Source organism: Micromys minutus (assembly GCF_963924665.1).
Source record: "Micromys minutus genome assembly, chromosome: 12".
Lineage (NCBI taxonomy): Eukaryota > Metazoa > Chordata > Mammalia > Rodentia > Muridae > Micromys > Micromys minutus.
This window is the reverse complement of record NC_137981.1, coordinates 13178926-13198854: the sequence shown is the minus strand read 5'-3', so window position 1 is coordinate 13198854 and position 19929 is coordinate 13178926. Positions and strand designations below refer to the sequence as shown.

Here is a 19929-nt window from a genome sequence, read left to right as displayed (position 1 = left end):
GACTGTGCCTTCACAGTGCCAGGCTACTTCAGGCTAAGAGACTACATAAAGTGTTCTTTGTACTGAGCATGTCTCCAAGGCAGCTAGGGTTTTGAAAGTGTCCCCAGCCCAGGGCTAGTCTCAGCCCACTGATGCTAACCAGATGGCTGTGGATAAGGGTGACTGGAGACCCTACCTCCCACTGGCTCCTCACACCCTAACTCACACTTGCTAAAAGGGGGTTCTCATAAACAACACAAGACTGAAAACTCTGGCAGCTAACTCCCCTGCTCTCCAGCCCTGGGGGGCTTCCGCAGGGTCTGGGCCCAGAGCCAGTTCCAGGCAGTCCCCAGACTTGAGTGGGGGGTGGGGGGTCAGAGCTGTAACCCTTTACTTCCTGCTTGGTCTCCAGCTCAGTTTCTACGGGGGCCATAGCCTCTGAGGTCTCTCCACCCCATTTTCCCTTAACCCTTTCCTGCCACAAAGAGGTGGGTTTTCAAGGGAAGTCTAGGAGTGTGTGTGTGTGTGTGTGTGTGTGTGTGTGTGTGTGTAGAGCACTGCTTGAAATTTCAAAACAGGGTCTCTCGGAAATCAACTCTTTAATTCTTCCTTTTCCTTCTCTCGAGGAAGGAACTTTGACTCCTGAACACAAAACTTCGGTGGAAGGCGGTTGCTTCCAAGACCTTGTCCGCCTCCCCCACCCCCCTCCACCCCCGCCCAGCCTCCTCTCCTTTCCTCCCCGTCTTCAGCGCCCCTTTAAGCCAGCCAGCAGCCCAGGCGAGCTTATCCAGGGGGCCTGGCTTCGAGGTCGGAGGCGGGGGAGGGGGGTTGAGGGGGGAGGAAGGGCGCCGGGATCTCGCCCGGTCCCACCCCTAGCTACTACCCCTAGCAGGAAGGGCTAGTCTCCTGTGCAGCTGCGGAAAAGGACGGAGCTGGGAGGGCGGGCGCGGAGCGCTGGCGGGTGGGTCGCAGAGCCCGCAGCAGGGAGGCGGTGGGGGGCGCGCCTCAAGGAGGGGAGGCGTGGCTTAGGCTGCGGGGCTAGGTGGCTGGGGGCCTCAGTGCAGGGACCCTTGACACTTCTCACGCTTTCCACGGGCGGGAGGGACAGCCATGCTCTTGTCCGGGGGTAGACCCCCAGCGCAGGAATGGTTCATGGTGCAGACAAAATCGAAGCCCCGGGTACACCGGCAGCGGCTGCAAGTCCAGCGCGTCTTCAGGGTCAAGGTGACCGCTTTCCAGAGCCGTCCCGACACCCCTTACTTTTGGCTGCAGCTGGAGGGGCCCCGGGAAAACACGGGCAAAGCCAAGGTAAACAGCTTCGTTTCTAACCTTTCTAGTCAGATCCTCTCCCTCACGCCTGAACAGGCAGTAGTCCCATAGGTCTTGGGGTCCTGCCGCTTGGCTTGCCGGGTCTGGGCCTTTTTCCCTCTAGATCTGCAACCCGGGCTCTGTCCCTCTGCTCCCTTCTTTCTCTTCTGCCCCACCCCTCTCTTGCATGTCACGTCTGTCCTTTAATTATGCTGGAAGAACCTCTGCTGAGAGTCTCTTCCTACAAGTGTTCTCTGGTCAGGAACGGGGCCCCGATTTTCCATCGTTGGGAATCTGTCTAAGGGCCTGCATTTTTTTGGCCTCTGCAACATACGTCTTTTGTTCTCACCAAGACTCTTCAAGGCCTCCATCCCTCTGTCTGCTTAAATCCTGGGCGGTTTCTTTGAGAACTAGGACCAGAGGAGGGCCCTAGAGATACTTGTAGAGCAGTGTTGGCAGTTTATAGAGGCGGCATTAGGGCTTAGAGCTTAGAGTGGGAGGAGGTTGGGCTAGAACCTAGGACCCTGCCCCACATTCTTGCTGTACCCAGTAGCTTCTCTGAGAGGCTCAGGGTAGGATGTGTTTGTTCTGTAAGGTAGTGCCTCGGAATGCCAGGGAATCTGGGGGAGGACCATGGGCATTGAGATGAAAGGGCTTGCTGTATGGTTGCTGGATGTTGGACAGGCCAGGTCAGAGCTTGTTCCTTTTATGCTCAACTTGGCTTCTCTGACCAGATCCTCTGCTTGGGCTCCTCCCTCTGCCTTAGTCACACCCAAGGGCCCCCACTCCCTCAGATTCCCTTATCTTCTCCTGCAGGAATGCTGTAGGCTTCCTTCTCTCAGATACCTTCGTCTAAGCTCTCTGGCTGAGGCTTTACCCACATCTCAGCCAGTCAGGGCCTGGGTAGGGGAGGCCCAGAACACAGCCAGCAGAAGCCTAGGGAAGCTGGGAAATTTCTCCCTGAACACGCCTAGTAAGCTGCTGCCTCAGCAGTTTCCCAGTTCTGACAGAGGTGCTGGGGGGAGGGGAGAGGTGTCTGCCCAGAGAACAGATGTGCAGGGGCCTCTTAGTTTCAGGGGCCGCGGTAGGGTAAGCTAAGAAGAGGCCTTTGGGCTCTTTACATTCTTAATCTTTCTACCCCTGTAAAGCACCACAGCTCAGCCTTCATGGAGAGCTAACCAAACTGACCAGTGCCTTCCTTAAACTGGGAGACTGAACCCGGGGCCTTTGCATGTCACTTAGGCCCTCTGCCCCGGAGCCACCTACTTGCTCTGCCCCTTGAAGAACACTGCTTGAGAAGCTCCACTTTGTGTTTCTTGTTTAAACTTCAAGTCAGCCTCAGGCTTGTTAGCATTGCTGCCTCTTTGGACTGTGGATTTTCACCCCTAAATCTCTCACGCCAAGCCCCTGCTAAGTGGATCCAGAGGCTCTGTCAGGCTCCTCTCATTGCCCTAGGGAGGGGCATTGTTGAAGGTGGGAGCAGCTTGCAGGAATTCTGGGTAACTTCCTTTCTTGTGTTGGTGGGAAGAGAAGAAAGAAACTCAGGGGTGGAGGGCAAGGGACTGTGGAATGCAGGGAGGCTAAGGTTTTCAGGAGGCCTGGATTTGCCACATCACAGCCCAGATAGAGAAGCGTAGTTTGAAGAGGCCCAGGTCTAATAATTCAGCCATCTTGAACCTTTTATCTCTCGTTTGTGAAACAAGGTAATAACACTCTTCTCATGTAAGAATTGTGAGGGCCAACTGAAAGAATTCATGGTCAAATACTTGGGGAAAATGTAGAGAACGCCACCGGGAGGAAGCCAGGTGTTGCTGTTAGTAACTGATTTTATAACGACCAAGTCTTTCTTCCAATTTGGTGTCTTTTAAGCTGAGAGGCTTTGGCTACTTACTATGTGAGCCTTTCCTGATGTGAGGATACCTTGTTTTTCAGAAGGGTGCAATGTGGCTGACTCCAACTGTAGTTGTACTGACCAAGCCAACACAGTCAACAGGTTTTCCAGGGCAGGCGTGAGGATGAAAAGGAAAAAGAATTAGACAGCACTGTAGCATGACCCCAGCCAGTTCTGAGGCTGAGGTGGGTTTATTTTTTCCTAGTCTGCTTTTATACCATTTTAATTACATGCAAGTAATAAGGTCGTTTCTAGGCTAAGGAACAAGCAAGACAATAAACACAAATAGTCTAGGAACAAGCAAAGTAATAAACAAAGTCCTGTGATCACTGTTTCCAAGGGCTTATTAGGATGACCAAGATATCTGAGCCTACTTCCCAGTCCTAGCCCAAAGTCATTCTTGCCTGAAGCCTACTTCTATGATCTAGCCTAAAATCAGATTCCTGCCTGAGCTTACTTCCCTGTCTTGGCTCAATGTCAAATTCCTGCCAAGCAGTCCCTTACTGTAGGGACCTGGATGACTTCTGGCTGTTGCCTTCCATATGTAGGTCAACTGGCGTAGAACTTTTGGGAGAGGAGGAGGGACAGTGAGGTCTGCTCTGGAAGGGGAAGAGGAGTCAAGAAAGATGCAGACTCCCTTAAATTAGGATCCAGTATGTTTTTTATTATTTGTGCTTGCTTTTTGAAAAAAAAATCTGTTAAACTTGTGTTTTTAAGTTCTTGTGCAGGGGCAGATTTAGGAAATATTAGAGATGTTGCTGTCTATCACAACCCAGGTAGGAAGAGAATCTCGGGGAACTGGCTCCCCTGAGGTGAAACTGCCAAATAGAGAGGAAAGTTGAACAGTGGTTCAATGGACCCTGGTGCTGAACCTGTGTGTCCGTGCCTTCTGCACTGTTTGACAACTATGAGGATGAGTGCACCACACAGGACAGGTGACATGGTTACACTTCTTTCTCTGTCTCTCTCTCTTCGTACAGTGGTAAACTTCTGGGGTCTGTGTTCTGGTTCTCTGGTGTAAGATGGAAGTTGGCCTGTCCCTGGTACTCAGTGAGTAGAACCAAAGAAACTGACTGTGGTCAGGTGTGTGCTGGGTTTGGCTCACACGCGCCCATTGTTAAAATTTTAGAAACTTTGCAAGCTACTGGAGAGCTATTTATAGCCACCGTGAGAATATTTACACCACAGAAATTGGCAAGTGCTCTAAATCAGGGTTCTTCCCGATGAGCTGGTTAGGGACTACATATCTGTGTCATGACTGAGAACCTGATCTCTTTTTGTTTAAATGTCAGTTTTAAAATTTTTTATTATCATTTTAAATTTTAATTAAAGTTTTTATTTTGTAGTTTTTGAGACAGAGTTTCTCTGTGTAGCCTTGGCTGTCCTGGAACATGCTCTGCAGACAACAGAGCTGACCTTGAACTCAGAGGTCGGCCTGCTTCTGCCTCCTGAGTGCTGGGATCAAAGGCATGCATGGTCAAAAACTGCCCAACAGCTGTTTTTGTTTGTTTGTTTTTTTTAAACATCATGTAATTTACATTTAAAAGTTATTATGCCTTTTTAAATTTTACAAAAGATAACAATCTTTTCCCACCCTTTGGGATCTTTCTGGCATTCACAAGTCTCCGTGTTTCTCACAGAGCTCAGAGACGCTCTTGCTTTTCGACTAATGTCGGATGTCTGCTTTCTTTTTCCTGTTATTACACGTGAGGGGTTTGCTCCCTCACACCGATACACCCCCTTCCTTTCCAATGTGTTTGGTCTCCGTTGTTTTCTAAGCCTATATTTAGGTATTGCTCCATTATTCCATGAAGGAAGTACTCTAGGGCTTTTGTTTTCTTTTGCTTTTATGGGTTAATCAAAGTTAAAAACTCCTTTCCATATTGCTTATCTTTCTACGTACATATCACAGATGCTTAAACCTTCTGGCTCCTCACTGCATTCTTCTATGTGAGGAGAACAATTATCAATCAGAAGGCTTCCTTTGCGCCTGTGGTGGTACCACGCGTCACAGAGAGAGCTCCATGCCCTGGTGACCTCACTTCCTTTCACTAGACTCCACCTTCCGGAGGTCCCACCATCTCCTGAAAGTGTCCAGCCGAGAACAAGCCCCTACAAATGAGTTTATGTAACTGCAGATATTCTCTTGTGGACAGCCCCCTCTTTATGCTCCGTCACCCTTTCTGTCACCTCAGTTTCTTGATCTCCTGGCCTCTGTTATCTTGTTCTTTGTTAAATCCATTCTTGGGTTGATGGAACTCATCCATTTGTAGTTTTCTTTTCTCTCCTTCTTTCTCCTCCTGCCCCTTTCTTCTTTTCTTTTGATAGTGTCTAGTTATGTGGATGTAGCCTAACTTAGTGTGTAGCTTAGACTGGTGTCTGGCTCACAACCTTCCTGCTCCCGTCTCTTGAGTACTGGAATTTCAGGTGTGCAGCTGGCTCTCCTCAGTGCTTTTATCAAATTAAAAAGATGGTGCCCCAGCAAAGGGAATTCTGAAGCAAGACATAGTTTGCTTCCTGAGCCACATGCAGTGTGAATGAGCCAGGTCCTACGAAGACAGTTGTAGTCAGTGTTCCGTAATGACTGTAGAACCGATGACTGTATTCTGAGGTTTCTCTTGATTTTTATCCAGGACCTTGTTTAGCTCTTTTCCTGTTTCTTTCTTTTTGTTTTTGTTTTGTTCTGTAGAGCTGCTATGCTCTGCCTGTCCCTACGAGATTCATGTTACAACTTAACCAATGGGGGTAATAAGAGGGATGGCTGTTAAGAGGTGGGTTGTTATGACGAGATGGGCTCGTTGTACGTTTGGAGATTCTTCTGCTTGTTCTCTGTCTCAGCGTGGGATGATGCTGGTGCTCGTCACAGTCTCTAAAACCTGGAGCAAATGAAATTATGAATTTAAATGACCCAACACGTGGTATTTTGTTAGGGCAGCAAAGAATGTATGAAGTGGCATATGTATATATGAAATATATAAATAAATACATATTACACAAAACGTGTAAATATAATATATATTTTCCCAACACTGAGGCTCTTCCATGGAGCCGCATGCTTACCCCATATATCCTAGGAGGAAAGGTGTTGTAATCTACATGTCTGCATATCATGATTGGTAGTTTAACTGGTGTTGAGTGAGAAAGGAAAACTTACTTCTTTCATAAATGTGACGACGACGACGTCACTCTACTGACATCTAGCTTTTGAGCAGCCTGAGGCTGTTCTTGTCCTGCTCCTTTGCCTGAGCTGTTTTCCCTTGAGCAAGTTTGTAGTGTTCTCCAACATGCTGAGGCTTCTCGGGGGAACCTTTGTACGGACCTCTGTTTCCATTCCGTGTGTGGCTCGGTACTTTCTCTACATTCCTCCTGGACTTCATGGTCTTTGGCCTGGGGAACTTGGGGCTGCTGACCCTTCACACCCACTTTACCCTCTTGAGTTCCCGTCTAGATGAGCTTTCTGCAGACCCTTCACATCTTCTCCTACTTTTGTTTGCTTTTTCTCTTTTTATTTGGTTATGTATTTTATGTATGAGTGCTTTGCCTCCGTGTGTTTCTGCACACCAGAAGAGGGCAGCAGATCCAGTAACAAACAGTCGTGAGCCACTGTGTCATGCTAGGAATTGACCCTGGGTGTTCTTAACCACTGATTTTTTTTCTATTTTCTAAGTCTGGCTTTTTATTTTCAGTCTTTCTGCGTACCTATGGGTGTCCCAGAACTTGCTGTGTAGACCAGGGTAGCCTTGATACACCTTCCCCTGCCTTCTAGTGCTGGGATTGAAGGCATGCATCACCATACTTGGCTAACTCCTGCTTCTTGCCTGAATATCTTTCAACCCTTTTCTTGGGTCTTTCATTCACATTTTAATATTGGACTCTTCTGTGTTCTGTTTTCAAAAACAATGTCCTATTCACTGTGTGACACATTGTCTGCTATGCTTCTGAGAAGAGAATGATGTAAGCCCTTTAGAGGTAGGGACGTGCGGATTGAACACTGACTTATAAAAAGGAAGGAGAATCTTGGGGAGTCATAAGTACCTGTGACGTGATATTGTTCGTACTAATATTTCCATTTAACTTCCGATTGAGAGGATTTGTGGAATATTGGCAATATGTCTCTACAGATGGTATCACCCTTTTTTGATGTTTCCCGTTTTTTTTTTTTTTTTTTTTTTTGGTGTCATTTATCCATAGATCATTCAAATCATTTTCTGGACTGTAAATGCCTGCTGTTTTCTTGTGTGGCTTGGCTTTGCAGTGTATATTCACACAGGAAAGACTGTAGGCTTCGGGGTCATTGTGCTGGGTATCCATGCCAATATGTGAGCTTGAACATGTGATTTTCTCCCATCTAAAAGGAAGATAGTGAAGGTTGCCTTTGTAGGACTGAGAGAGGAATATATCAGATAATCTATGTGCCTGGCACACAAGATCCAAATAAATATTAATTCATACTTATTATTTTCAAAATGATCTCAATTGCTATACTGTCATAAAAGTGGTGAACTATCAGTGGAACAATACATATTTTAAGCTCTCTCTGTGTGGAGAGAGAGAGCCTTCGTACAGTGAGCATAAAGTGTACCTGCCCTGTAAGTGTGATAGTCTCAGAGGCTGGAAGGTGTCAGCTCCCCTGGAGCTGGAGTCATGCGCTGTTGTGAGATGTCAAATATGGGTTCTGGGAATTGACTTTGGGTGCAAGCAACCCTTAACTTTTGAGCCGTCTCTTCAGCCAATCCAGTCTACCTTTTGGAGGTAGCATTTTGCACTAAACATGGAACGCACTGACGAGGCTGGCTGGCCAGTGAGCCTCTGGGATGCTCCTATCACTCTAGGTGGAGGCTCCCGACCTTAATGCTGCTGTCCTTTCCCACAGTTCCTCACCTTGTGATGACTGCCAACCCTACAATTCTTTTGTTGCTACTTTATAACAATTAAGTTTGTTACTGTTGTGAATTGAAATGTAAATATTGGTGTTTCCACATTGACTCCTGTCAATGACCCACGGGCTGAGAATCACCTCTGTAGGTGGTGGCTCTTTGAGGTCCGTCCTCAATAGCATTTTGCCCAGAGATCAATCTCCCTAATCCCATTAGGCTTTTTTTTTTTTTTTTTTTTTTTTTTTTTTTTAAAGAAATTGCCCACAGTTTTCTTCCTCAACCTGCCTCTGGCTTTACACATTGCTTCTGTGTAGTTGGGATGTGGGGCATATGGGGTGGTGAGCATTCCTTAAAGTGAGATCTGCTTGCACATTTGCTCTCTCTTGGTAGTGAAACCAGATGAGGTTCGGGTGGGATGCCGGTCAGATTTTGTTGAGAGAAGTTACCCCCAGGAAGGGAGGTAAACACAAGATAAAGCAGGGAAAATCTCTTGTGCCCTGAGCAGGGGTGCTAGCCTGGGTTTCCAGATGGCTGCCAGAGACTTTAAAAGGGGGTGAAGGAGCATTTGCCATGGAAAGGAACTGTCAGGGAAGGCAGGACGGAGGATTCTGAAGGGTATGGATGTGAAAGGACATGAAGGTGACCTCAGTTCACTTGGGCTGCTGTTTCAGAGACTGCTTAGGAGCTCTTGGAGATCACTGGATTATGCTGGTAGGTAGATGAACACAAGGGCTGGTCAGCCAGAGCACTGGAGGCCCTCCGTTCAGTGGGATATTCCTCTAGACACTGGCCCAGCAATTTACCTCCATCACTGGGCAGCAGTTACCATGGTTACAGGTTCAGGCTGTGCTGGAGAGCTTCTGGAGAGGGGATTAAGCCGGAATTCTGCAGGATTACCTGCAAGTCACTGTGCAAGTCAGTCAGCCTGAGGAGCTTCAGAGAGCTCTGGGTTCAGGGAGGCAGACAGGCTAGGATCTGGTGCAGACACTGTTGATCTTCGTGTACTCGTGCAAGCCCTTATGAGTCCATAGAATGAGAACAGGCTGTGCCAGGCACTATCCTAGTAAGACAAGCTCGCTTAACTCACTGAAGCTTCCATTAGGCTCCCGAGGCAGGAGTGGATGGGGAGACGCAGCCACGGGGAAGGAAGTAATAACTTACCCCAGGCTACCCAGGTTCTCAGCACATGAGAGTGTGTAGCTTTCTTCCCCTCAGGTGCCACATGTTTTATAGTGCCAGGGGGTGGAGGGTCTGGACTCACGCATATCTAGTTGAACTTGTGAGGCCCTAGGTGAAGACAGAAGGTCCTGAGAAGATGACAGACTTCCTACAATCCTTGTCCGTTGAGGGCAACTTAGAACTAAGCGTGAGGTCTCTTGCCTCCAAACTTAGATCTTTTCTTCCCACCGAGTTCTTATCCATTCTGTTATTGTTCCCTGTAAAGAGGGGGTGGGGAAGAGGGGGAACATTTGGCTTTGGTGGTGTCAGCGCTGGCCAGGCTGGAGAGGCTGGCTTTTGAGGTGCAGCCGGCAGACTGGGGCTAGCCACTAACAGGACTGGTTCCTTTTGTTGTCTCCCTTCTTTCCAGGAATATCTGAAAGGTCTGTGCAGCCCAGAGCTATGGAAGGAGGTCCGCTACCCGCCAGTCCTGCACTGCGCCTTTCTCGGGGCAAAAGGCTTGTTCCTGGATTGCCTCTGCTGGAGTACCCTAGCCTACCTGGTGCCTGGTCCTCCTGGCTCCTTAATGGTGGGTGGGCTGACTGAGTCTTTTACCATGATCCAGAACTGGCTGGAGGAGCTGGTGGCACGGCTGCGCTGGGGCCCTGCCCCAATCATCACCCCCAGAGGGGTTTGGGAGACAGAGGTGACCCGGGCTTTTGGGGCCCTGGTGTGGATCCGTGGTGGCCAGTATACAAAAGACCTGCTCCGGCTTCCTCCAGCCGTCCAGGAGCTGCTTCTCAGTCTGGTCCGAGATGCTGCTGGCAAGGAAGATATCATTAAGTGGCTCAGCCACTTTGGCATCTCTGGTACCTACCCCAGCCCAGAGGTCCTGATCTTCCCTACCCAGCAGCAGAAGGAAGGCTCATCCCTGGTGACCATAGGAGAGAGCCCTGGACCCCTCCAAGAGATAGGAACCTTGAATCGGGCTTCAGAAAATTCAAAGAAATTAACACGTTTGGGAGCGGCTGGGTCCCCGACCCCAGCTCAGAGCATGCCACCGGAGACCACACACCAGCTAGCACAGTGAGTACTGGAGATGGGTTTCTCCACCCCTACCCCATCCCGACCTCCCCGAAGTAGTAACTGGGGAACCAAATTGCCATTTTTACCTTCTCAATCAACTTGGCCTTTCTCCAGGGACCAGTCCAACAAGCAAGGTGATGTGAATGGTGTCGGAGAGGAAGGGGCCGCTGCACAAGATATCAGCAGCCAGGACTCTGCGAACCACACCCAAGCCCTCTTGCAGCAAAGGCAGGCACAGAAGACGGAAGGCAGAATCTCATTGCAGTCACCAGCTCTGAGAGTGTGCCCATCCTGGGAGGCCTGGGCCCCAGGGCCAGCCTTTGGGCCCTCGTGGCCGGGGGCCATTGCTGCCACCTTCTGGAAGATCAATGAACTGCAGTCTCTTCACCTGGCCTGGCTTCTGTCCCAGGCTTGCTTCAATTTCCCTTTCTGGCAGAGGCCTGTGGGCCCCATTCAGCTGAAGCTGCCTGGAAAGAATCCTTTGCCCTTAAAGCTGGAATGGAAGAGGAAAGAGCTGGTTCCTCTGCCCAGTGCAGAAAGCCCAGCTTGTAGACCAGTCGGGGAGCTAGGAAAGGAGACAGCCCTAAAGCATGGCCTGAGGCCAGAGACCCCCACCAAAATCATCAGTTTATCGGTGGAGCCAGGGGATTGTGCTATCAAAGAGAAGGTTAATCCAGGACCTGTGCAAGTGGGGCCATCCTCACCATCTGTACCCCAAGTTGGAGGTGAGCAGGGAGATGAAGGGAGCGCGTTGTCAGAGTGTAAAGGCTTGGAAAAGCTGTCCTCTTTAGCACTGTCCACAGAGCAAGGTGGACCCACAACTCCAGACAGGCCAATGGCTCAATCCGGGATGACAGGCCAGTCAGTACCTGAAGCTCCAACATCGTCTGAAACTCTCAAAGCGCCAGCAGCTGCAGCAGTGTCCAAAGTTGAACACCCACCCACGGAAGGGGGGCCGCCTGCAGCTCCCAAAGTGCCTACAGCTCCTGCCACACCCACAACCCCCCAAGTTTCTACAGCTCAGAAAACACCTTCAATGAAAACACCTGCAGGCCTCCAGACCCCCAAAGTTCAAACTGAAACCGTAGCTAAAGCAGAGTCTGCAGCTCCCAAAGTCCCCGTAGCCACCAAAGCACCTGCAGCCTCTAATACCTCCAGAGCTTCTAAAACACCAGAGGCTCAGGCGTCTGCAGTTGCAGGGCCGACCGTGGATGTTACCAAGCTCCTGAGTGAGGCTCAGGCTTCAAAGAATAGAGTCACCTTGCCGAAGGGCCAGGGAAATACCGGAAGGCAGAGTCTCCAGCCCAGTAGTACTGTGGCCTCCCGAAGTAAACATCAGTTCCTGAAGGAAGGCCTTCTTGGGGCTTGGGATGGAACCCAGAGGCTGTCCCTTCACTCCCAGGGCACCAACATAGTGACCAGCTTCCAGAGGTACAACGAGGCCTTGAACACACCCTTCGAGATGAACTTGTCTGAGGAGCCTGGGGATCCAGGGCTGAGGAGAGTGGTCATTGATGGCAGCAGTGTGGCCATGGTGTGAGTAGCGAGGGGCTGGACGTGCTGGGGAGCTGGGCAGGTACTCCTCCTAGACTTTCTATGGGAGCAAAAGATGGAGGAAGGGGACCCATGTTGAATGGCTTCTTCATGTAGCGCGTACAGAGTCATCACGGAAGACAAGGTCTCTATTCTTAGGTAGCTGTAGAGTCTGAGAGGTAAAAAGTTTTGCTTATGGTCTCTGAGTCAGCCAGGGATTTATTTGGCCGTTGGGCTCAGCTCTACCCAGGCCGGTTTTTCAGTAGCTCACACTTGCAAGACTTGGCCCCAGAACTACTAGAAGCTTTTCCAGACTGCAGCCTGCCTGAGAGATTGTTGCTTACTGTTGTAGAGGTGTGAGTGCAGAGATGTGCGTTATCCGTCACACGGTAGAGTAGTTCTTTGTGCTGATCGGGCTCTTGGCACACAGTAGGGGGTCAGAATTCTCTTTCTTCTGTCTTAAGTTCCAGGCAGCTGTTTGAGGGCAGGGCAGGTCTGATGGCACACACCCCTGTAATCTCAGCATTCAGGAGGCAGAGGCAGGAGGATGGATGTCTTGTCTACATAGTACGCTCCATCTAGAACAGCTAGGACTTCAAGGAGAGACCTTGTTTGGGGGCGTTAAGGAAAGGCTAATGCTGGCATCTTTGGTGTTTTGGGGACATTACCTGCTTGGGTCTCAGGGCAAGGGATGAATGATGGAGCAGGGTCTTCTGGGAAGTAGCTCCCTCTTTTCCCATCATCCCACAGACACGGCCTGCAGCACTTCTTCTCTTGCCGGGGCGTTGCTATGGCAGTGCAGTACTTCTGGAACCGGGGACACCGAGAGATCACTGTGTTTGTGCCCACCTGGCAGCTGAAGAAGAACCGGAGGGTGAGAGGTGAGATGCCCAGCCCCTCCAAGGTCATCTGGCTTTCCTTTTTCTTTAATACAGTTTTATTTACTTATTTAATGTATGAGTTCACTGTAGCTGTCTTCAGACACACCAGAAGAGGGCATCAGATCCCATTACAGATGGTTGTGAGCCACTATGTAGTTCTAGGATTTGAACTCAGGTCCTCTGGAAGTGCAGTCAGTGCTCTTAACCACTGAGCCATGTCTCCTGCTGATTTTTCTTGTCTTTGCCTTTCTGGCCCATTCTCCCACCACCCCACCCTGATCTTTGCCATGTAGCTCTTCTGCTATCTCTCTGTTCTGTCACCCTCAGAGAGCCACTTTCTGACGAAGCTTCACAGACTGAAGATGCTTTCTATCACCCCCTCCCAGCTGGAGAACGGCAAGAAGATCACCACTTACGACTACAGGTATACTGGGTCGTGTCCCTTCGTGGGGCTCATCTTCTCGGGCAGAAATGGAGACAAATGGCGTGTCAGAGAGCAGGGATTGGCACACAAATTAGGAGATGGTTGAAGGTTGGCTCTCCCCAAGCACAAGGTCGCTACCGTCTTTGAAACTCGGGCGCTGCACTTCCTCAAGTTTACTGGCTTTCTTTCTCTATGGCTTCTAGAGGCTGTGCACTGGTTCATGAGCACGAGGCTCATCCGACCCACTGCACTGGATTGCAATCTGAGGTGTTAATTTGCTAATCGGAGGTGCTGCTCAATTAGATGAGCACACGGCTTGTCCAATTAGCATTAGAGGTGTCCTAGACTTTTAGGTGTCAGTTTGGGTTAAAGTTCTTATTTCAAGGGATGTTCTTAATCTTTGTTCCTCAAGCTCTGATTCTGGGAGGAGGTATATATGTAACCCTACATAGGCGGATCCTTGGGCAAGGTTATAGAAAAGGGGTTAGATGGACCAGGTTAGTCTAAATGTTGGTATCCTCTCTGCTGGTCAATCCTCAGCCTTCATTGTCCAGCACGGCTATAGAAGCAGCGTGCCCGGGGGAGTCTGTGCTAGAGCAGGGTAGGAAGGCTCTGCTGTGCCCAGCCGGCAGCTTTTGACTTCTCTTAGGCACTTTGCATGTTGGGTAGGGAAAGGTTCTGTTTCTTTCCTGTGTTCCCTGCAATCCATACAGCCCTTCCTAGAAGGAAGGTGATCCCAGGGAGAAGAGGTTTGTTCATTAAGCCATGTGATTTATGTGTTGATACGTATGTGGATGTATATCTTGACGTGGGTGTGAGTATTGTGCCTTGATGAAGAATATTGAGTGCTGTGCACTAGGCACCGAATTAGGTACTTAGAAGCGTTACCTCAGGTTAATTATTAGAGCAACTCGGGGTAGGTATTTTTATCTGCATCTTACAGGTAAAAAAATGGGAGCAGAAAATACCCATATGCAAACGTGAGCCAGGGGATGGGTTCTGTGTGTTGCGTGAGCCTATATGTGTAAGAGGGGTGTGTGGCTGTATATACATTTGGGGGTCTATGCAACCAAGAACACCCTCTGGGGGCTGCTGGGATTCCAGATGGACACATGGAAGAGAGGATGTGCTACAGCTTTGGCTTGATGAGAGGGGTAGTGACTGCACGGTGGGTGACTTCCTTTCCTCCTGCAGGTTCATGGTAAAGCTGGCAGAGGAGACAGATGGAATCATTGTCACAAACGAGCAGATCCACATCCTAATGAATAATTCCAAGAAGCTGGTGGTCAGAGATCGGTGAGATGTCAGACAGTCTGTGGCTTGCCAGTGGTAAATGCTGTGTGTATGTGCCCGCTCGAGTGTGTGCGTGCATGTGTGTGCATGAATGTGTGTGTGTATGTATGTGTGTGTGAGTGTGTATATGAGTGTGTGTAGGTGAGTGTGTGTGTATGTGTCTGTGTGAGTGAGTGTGTATGAGTGTGTGTATGTGTGTGTGTGAGTGTGTGTGTGTGAGTGTGTGTAAGTTTGTGTGAGTGTGTGTGTGAGTATATGTGTGAGTGTGTGTGTGTGTGAGTGTGTGTGTGTGTGAGTGTGTGTGTAAGTTTGTGTGAGTGTGTGTGTGAGTATATGTGTGAGTGTGTGTGTGAGTATATGTGTGAGTGTGTGTGTGTATGTGTGTGAGTGTGTGTGTGTATGTGTGTGTGTGAGTGTGTATGAGTGTGTGTGTATGTGTGAGTGTGTATGAGTGTGTGTGTGTGTGTGAGTGTGTGTGTGTGTGAGTGAGTGTGTATGAGTGTGTATGTATGTGTGAGTGTGTGTGTGTATGTGTGTGTGTGTGTGTGAGTGTGTGTGTGTGTGAGAGTGTGTATGAGTGTGTGTGTGTGAGTTTGTGAGTGTGTGTGTGTATGTGTGAGTGTGTATGAGTGTGTGTGTGTGTGAGTTTGTGAGTGTGTGTGTGTGTGTGTGTGTGTGTGTGTATGAGGGGGCGGAGAGAGAGGGAGAGAGCATCCCGTGGAGGCAACAGTGTGTAGCTGACTCTAGGCTCACTTATGACCTGCCCCTTTCTCCTGTGGGTCTAGCCTGTTACCCTTCACCTTTGCTGGGAATCTCTTCATGGTACCAGATGACCCCCTGGGCCGAGATGGCCCCACCTTGGAGGAATTTCTGAAGAAGCCAAACAGGTACTGTGTCAGACCTTTCCCTCCCAGGCGTTCCTGGGACTGAATGTTAGTCAGCATTTATCTAGTTCTTAATAGCGAATGGGGCAGTTTGACCTTTTACTCTCTAAGCATCTGCTACATTTTGACGCTTTTATCTATTTTTTTTATCTACTCTTTACATTACACTTTAAATGTTTCCCACGAACCTTTTCATGCATAGTTCCACAACTGGCCTTCGTGCTCAGCCTTTTCTCACTGTCTTCGGACCTATGTCATGCAAACCCAACCTTGGCAGTTGTGTAGCATTCCGTTACGTGTGTGTCTGGCAGGCAGAAAGAACGTCTTCTCAGGCTGGGGCCATTTGACCATTTCTGCTTTAGGCTGCTGGTGATGTGTGGCAGGAAACAGGCTTGATCTTGCCTGCTGTTCAAGGGAGCCGCTGTCACATTCACCTCCTTTGATCCTCACAGTTTCAGTTAGGTGTAAGCAACCGTATGCATCATTTCATAGATGAGACTCAAGTGACTTTTCCAAGGTCATTTCGGCAGAATTAGTTTGTGGCGACGCTGACCCTCTGGCTTTGCTATGGTCTGAGCCACATTGGCTGCCCATCCCCCGGTGCCTGGGACCTGTGGACCGGACACTGCTTCCTGCTCATCTCTCATCTCATTCCATCAGCGGAAAGGAAGCTGAAGCTCTTCTCCCCCTCCCCCACAATGCTGAACTTCCCCTGGGATGTTCATCCTGACGTAAGAGCGTCAGTCATCTCTTACCAAGCCACTGGCTTAAAACTAAACCTAAACGATTCACGGTCTTAGTTTATTTAGTTTGGTTCCCTGTTGTGATAAAATACCCCAACAAAAATAACTATGGAGAAAGGATTGTTTCAGCTCAGGGGAGCAGTCACAGCGGCGGGACCTTGGGAAGGTCACCTTCTGCCTGCAGTCAGAAAAGAGCAATGGATGTGTGCTTGCTGGTGCTCAGTTTGTTCTCTCTGTTGGTATTGTGGCATCCCCTGTCCAGGGAATGGAAACCGTCCGTAGTGAGGGTCTTCTCACTCAGTGTAATCAAGACAATCCCTCACGGGTCTGCCTACGGGTACTAGATCTAGACAGTCCTTCACTGAGACCACCCTCTCGGCTGATTGTAGATTGTGTCGAGCTGATCATTAAGACTGACCACTACAGTCAGTAAGGTTTTGCTTTGATAAATTCTCAGAGCAGACGATCCCCCCATTGAGTGAAGTTCTGGCATGTGTATGCTAGAGAGCAAGTGTTTATAGCTGGCTCCTGACCTACCCCTACCATAAGTGACGGACTCTTAGGAATGAAGTGGGCTCTGTAGGGTGACTGTGCGTGTGGCTTTCCCCTTGGATAATCTGGGGTTGGGGCCGCCCCTCATTTTTCTGCTTTTCTTTTCTTTTTTTTGGCAATAGGTTAGACATGGACATTGGCAATTTCTTGAAGGTGTGGAAGACCCTTCCTCCCAGCTCAGCCAGCATCCGTGAGTTGGGTGATGGTGATGATGCTGATCCCGAACCTGTGGAGGAGCCACAGACCGTAGAAGAAGTCATGGAGAAGGGGGAGGGAAACCTGGAAGAGGAGCTGATGGAGGAGCCAGGAACTCCAAAGCCTGATGAACAAGAGGAGCAGGACTCCAACCCCGCATCAGCGTTCGGGGTCGAGTGCCCATCCTTTTCCGAGGAGATCCTCCGGTGTCTCAGCCTGCGTGACCCCTCGGAGGGGGCTCTAGACATCGACCTTCTGCCTGTGGTGTCGTCTCCATACCTGGATGTCCCCTGGGATGGGAAGGCTCCCTGTCAGCAGGTCCTAGCCCAGCTTTCCCAGCTCCCCACCCCTAGCAACTTCACCGCACTGTCCTTCTTTATGGGCTTTATGGATTCCCACCGGGATGTCATTCCTGACTACGAAGTCCTTGTGGGGCCCCTGCTCGGCCTCCTCAAGCAGAAGCCGGACTGGCAGTGGAACCAGGAACACGAGAAATCCTTCCTGGCCCTGAAACGAGCCCTAGTGTGTGCCCTCTGCCTGTCAACTCCTGACCCTAACCTGCCCTTCTACCTGGAGGTGACTGTCAGCCAAGTGTCACTGAGGGCCAGCCTGCATCAGGAGCACTCAGGAAGGAAGCACCCCATCGCCTATACCTCGAAACCTCTCCTCCCCGATGAGGACAGCGAGGGTCCTCAGTCAGGAGGGGACAGCCCCTATGCTGTGGCTTGGGCCCTCAAGCATTTCTCCCGATGCGTTGGAGACAACCCAGTGGTTCTCCGTCTTTCCTATGCCTCCCGGACCACCGTGGATACTGAGGCATGGGATAGCCGGAGGGCTTCCGAAGCGTGGTTGATTCGATGGTCTCTCTTGCTGCAGGACAAAGGCAAGAGGGAATTGGAATTGTCCCTTCTCCAGGGCCTGCTGGGGGAAAACCAGCTGCTGACACCTCCTTCCTCGATACCCCGAGTTTTCCAGCTTCTGCCTCCTTCTTCTGACCTGTCTACTTTTATCTGTGTCCATGTGTCTGGCTATTGCTTCTACCGCGACGACGAGTTGTGTGCTGGTTTTGGTCTTTACATCTTGTCTCCGACCAGCCCCCCGGTCTCCCTTGCCTTTTCCTGTTCCCCTTATACATCCACATACGCCCACCTGGCAGCCGTGGCCTGTGGCCTAGAGCGCTTCGGCCGGTCCCAGTCCCCAGTGGTCTTTGTCACCCACTGCAACTGGATCTTCAGCGTCCTCTGGGAGTTCCTGCCACTCTGGAAAGCCCGAGGCTTCCTGTCATCTGACGGGACCTCACTACCTCATCCGAGCCTGCTTTCCTACATCATTTCTCTCACGTCTGGCTTCTCATCCCTTCCCTTCATCTACCGAACCTCTTATCGGGGCTCTCTGTTTGCTGTGACGGTGGACACTCTGGCTAAGCAGGGCGCCCAAGGGGGTGGGCAGTGGTGGGATTTGCCAAAGGATGTGCCAGCGCCAATGGTGACCCCCCATACTAAAGGCAGGAAGCCCAACTTGTTGGCCTTACAGATGAGTGACAGCACCTTGGCCGATATCATTACCAAGCTGCAGGCTGGGCAGAAATTGTCTGGGCCCTCCCCTTTCAGTCCTGTCTTTAACTCACTCAGCCTGGACCCAGACAGTGGCCTGCTCATGTTCAAGGGGGAAAAGCATCCCAGGGTTTGGGTAGTCCCAAGGCAACTTCGGAGGGATCTGATTTTCTCTGTGCATGACAGCCCCATGGGGGAGCACCAGGGGCCAGAGGACACCTATAAGACGGCGAGGTTGTTGGGATGGTGGCCTGGAATGCAGGAACACGTGAAAGATTACTGTAGGAGCTGTTTGTTCTGCATTCCCCGAAACCTCATAGGTGGGGAGCTGAAGGTTATTGAGTCCCCATGGCCTCTCAGATCAACCGCTCCCTGGTCTAGTCTGCAGATTGAGGTAGTGGGTCCAGTCACTGTGAGCGAAGAGGGTCATAAGCACGTGCTCATTGTGGCTGATGCCAACACCCGGTGGGTGGAGGCATTCCCTCTGAAGCCCTACACTCACGTGGCTGTGGCCCAGGTGTTACTGCAGCATGTGTTTGCAAGATGGGGTGTTCCCATAAGGCTGGAGGCAGCCCAAGGCCCCCAGTTTGCCCGTCATGTTCTGGTGAGCTGTGGGCTAGCCCTAGGAGCCCAAGTGGCTACATTGAGTAGGGCTCTTCAGTTCCCCTGTCTGATGAGTTCAGAGGCCTACTGGGAATTCAAGAGGGCCCTGAAGGAGTTCATCTTTCTGTACGGCAAGAAGTGGGCAGCCTCTCTGCCCTTGCTGCACCTGGCTTTTAGGGCCTCCACCTCGGAGCCCACACCATTCCAGGTGCTGACTGGGGGTGAGATGAGGCTGATGGAGCCCTTGTGGTGGGAGATGAGCCGGGCAAACATTGAAGGGCTCAAGATGGATGCCTTCTTGCTGCAGCTGATGCGAGACCTGTTGGACTTCCACTGGAGAGTGGCAGAGAAGTCCAGCGAGAAGGCTGAGAACAGGCGCTTCAAGAGGGAGAGTCAGGAGAACGAGTGGAGTGTGGGTGACCAGGTCCTCTTGTTGTCTCTTCCCAGAAATGGCAGCAGCGCCAAATGGATGGGCCCTTTTTATATCGTGGACCGGTTGAGCCTGTCACTCTATAGGATATGGGGCTTCCCAGTCCCAGACAAGCTGGGCTGTGTCTACCCTAGCAGTCTAATGAAGGCCTTTCCCAAGAATGACACCCCCCTGCCCCTTGACTCAGAGCAGTGAGTTAGAACAGTCGGGGAGCTGCCTGTTCCAGGGGTCCTGCATTTCTGCTGCTAGTCCCCCGTCTGACCTGAGCATTGCTCTCAGCTCTTTGGGTCCCCTTAGTTGTGCCTTTTGTGGAGAAGTTCCTTTGTAAAGCTTTGCTGAGCTGCCTTGACCCAGGGATGAATGTCCCTATAGCACATCCCCAGATAGGGGTTTTGGAGAATGTGCCAAAGGTTTCCTAAGTGGGCTCTGGCGGCTCTACACTTGGAGCAAAAGTTTCTTAACAAAGTAGGCCAGGCTCACAGTCCTCCCCAAGTGCCGTCTTTTTCCTTTTTACACAATCAGGTGTATATTGGTGTGTG

General features: G+C 50.4%; 1 protein-coding gene across 1 annotated transcript; it reads left to right on the top strand.

The window, feature by feature from the left end:
- Window positions 1–1089: 1089 nt before the first annotated feature.
- Window positions 1090–19585, top strand: NYNRIN (NYN domain and retroviral integrase containing; the record flags this gene model as incomplete). The annotated part of the gene is made up of 8 exons (XM_080926327.1): window positions 1090–1287; window positions 9644–10147; window positions 10736–11835; window positions 12583–12713; window positions 13041–13137; window positions 14332–14433; window positions 15216–15317; window positions 16732–19585. The coding sequence occupies 8 exons, from the start codon at window positions 1090–1092 to the stop codon at window positions 19583–19585; spliced, it is 5088 nt and encodes a 1695-aa protein (XP_080782453.1).
- Between the last annotated feature and the right edge of the window lie 344 nt (window positions 19586–19929).